This window comes from Saccostrea cucullata, unplaced genomic scaffold (genome assembly GCF_032062105.1).
Source record: "Saccostrea cucullata isolate Sc308-1 unplaced genomic scaffold, CSIRO_AGI_Scuc_v1 ctg21333, whole genome shotgun sequence".
Lineage (NCBI taxonomy): Eukaryota > Metazoa > Mollusca > Bivalvia > Ostreida > Ostreidae > Saccostrea > Saccostrea cuccullata.
In genome coordinates, this window is record NW_026935548.1 from 4,445 (window position 1) to 6,779 (window position 2,335).

Genomic DNA, 2,335 nt, shown 5'->3' on the forward strand with positions numbered 1-2,335 from the left:
TTACATTTCCTTGATGATACTAGACTTGCATATACCAAATTCATGTTTAGTTGATTGATTGCAGTTCTAAGTTCCTTCGCAAAATTATATCTCTCATGTATGAGACATCATTAAATGCAGACATTTTCTCTGTCCTCCTGTTGTGACATGAGGGCTCTGACTTAGCTGTAAAAATATTTATGATGCAAGAGAAAATAAATGGCCAAGCCAATGTATGTAAATGTTGATAATAACATTAAATATTCTTTGATAACTAGTGTGAGTGTGTTTTGTTTTTTCCAATATGAAAATTCAGGGGGAAAATGAGTTTTGGTTGAAAAGCTGGGCTAAATTGTATAATTTATAGTACAGTTTCTGTTGCGGAAACCTATGGTACATCATATGTATTTCAACCGTATATGCATACTGAAACCTTGCGTAAACCTCAAGTTTCGGCAAGTTTAGTTGCGGAATTTTATGGTACACCATATGTATTCCAACCGTATATGCATACTGAAACCTTGCGTAAACCTCAACTTTCAGCAAGTTTCAGTTTAGGAAACTTATGGTACACCATATGTATTTCAACCATATACGCATACTGAAACTTGCGTATACCTCAAGTTTCAGCAAGTTTCAGTTGCGGAAACTATTTGGATTCGTGGACACCTTTGGTTTCCGCACTGCGGAAACTTGATGAAACTTGAAGTTTCCGCACTGAAACTTTGCGGAAACTATTAGTAACCTAAAGTTTCCGCAGAGTTTCAGTAGAGTTTCAGCCATGCGGAAACTGTTATTTTCATCCAGTATACACTTCAGATATTTCAATATATTCTTACTTGAGAGCATAATGTGATCTATCACTCCTCTAAGCTCCAGTTGAAGGGAGGAAGCAAATTGGGTTCGTGACCCTGACACTTGACCCCATGACCCTGTTTGACCTTGACCTGTTGTGGAGTCCAGCATGGTGAGGAAGTGTGAGGTTTCGTCGTCGGTGACAGAATCCTGACAGAAACACTGACATAGATTTGTCATCCAAGTAAGAATGATCTCAGCCACAGGGGCAGTTAACTCTGTCAAGGCATCATCTTCTGTCACCTAATAATAATGAGTAGATTTATGTTAAATGTAGTATCAAGGGACGCAATACTAAAACTTTTTTCTCTGTAAAATCAAAATTTCCCCTCCCTTTTCCCTAAATGAAAGCAATTGACAGGTACATTTGTACATGAATATTGTGATAGAAGGAAAATGTGTCAGTACCATTTTTCCATACATCTTTTTGCAAGATTTACACATAACCTTAAGTATACAGATGAAATTTGGCCAATACCTGGCATTAATTAGATGCTCATGTTTTGGTATATTAAAACCAGATCCCTTAGGGTTAGTAAACAAGACACACAGATATTGTTTTTACCTTCTCTGTAGTTCCTGTAGCAGCTCAAACAGTACGGTCTGTCTGTCCTCAGCAGTCAGTAGGTCCTCAGGACACGTGGTCAGCAGAACCTCCGTCACCTGACGCCCCACCTCCAGAGCCTGCTGTTTGGTGGACAGTTCCTGTCGGATTCTGTTACGTAGCACCACATGATGCAGAATATTCTCAACTTCCTGAAAAATTTATAAAACTTTTATATTTTGCTGAAATGTTGACAACCTTGGGGCAGGTCAAAGAAATTAAGACAACATGAAAAAGACAGTCATCGTGGAGAAGGGTGAAATCAATGGCATAAGATTGGGCTGGGAAGAGAGACTGTGTAGCTTTACATCACCTGACACAAAGAGGATTAAGTAAGGATCTTAAATGCTTAATAATTGGGATATCGATCTCACCTCTAAAACTCGCGATCTCTGAGTCACCATGATATCGATCTCACCTCTAAAACTCGAGGTCTCTGAGTCACCATGATGTTACCCTGGTAGTTGTTAAGTTCGTTCATCAGTAGGCAGTGAAGTCGTTTGACATCACAATACAAAATGTCCTGTTCGGTCGGAGTTTCTACACTTTTAATGGCTTGTTCAATCATCGACGATTCTAAAAACTCCAACTTCATTGTAGGAGGGTAACGCTGTGAAAAGTCAACTTCATACAGAAATCCTAGTAACTTCCTGCTCACTTGGCGGCCTGAACAAGAAAAATAAAGCCTGAACAAGTGTTTATGAGCAAAAGAAGAGCAGTGTGATAATTTTTTATGTTTTTCTTTGCTTACTCCTGAACGGTCTGGCTGTTGGACAGATAAGATTTCTGTAGACTCTGTTCCGTAAATATGTCATACTTCAGGTCAGCTTCGTCTTCTAATGCTGGCTGTAACACTGTGAGAATCACATTTATTACGTACTTTCTTTAGCAAATCAG

General features: G+C 38.9%; 1 protein-coding gene across 1 annotated transcript; it reads right to left on the reverse strand.

Annotated features, from left to right (window-relative positions):
• Positions 1–818: 818 nt before the first annotated feature.
• LOC134243200 (nuclear pore complex protein Nup205-like) lies at positions 819–2,253 on the reverse strand (the record flags this gene model as incomplete). Its single annotated transcript, XM_062725426.1, has 5 exons — positions 2,190–2,253; positions 1,857–2,104; positions 1,400–1,590; positions 1,243–1,312; positions 819–1,077 (listed from the first exon to the last, which is right to left on the reverse strand). Coding segments are annotated over exons 1-5 (832 nt in total), but the record flags the coding sequence as incomplete, so codon positions are not given.
• Between the last annotated feature and the right edge of the window lie 82 nt (positions 2,254–2,335).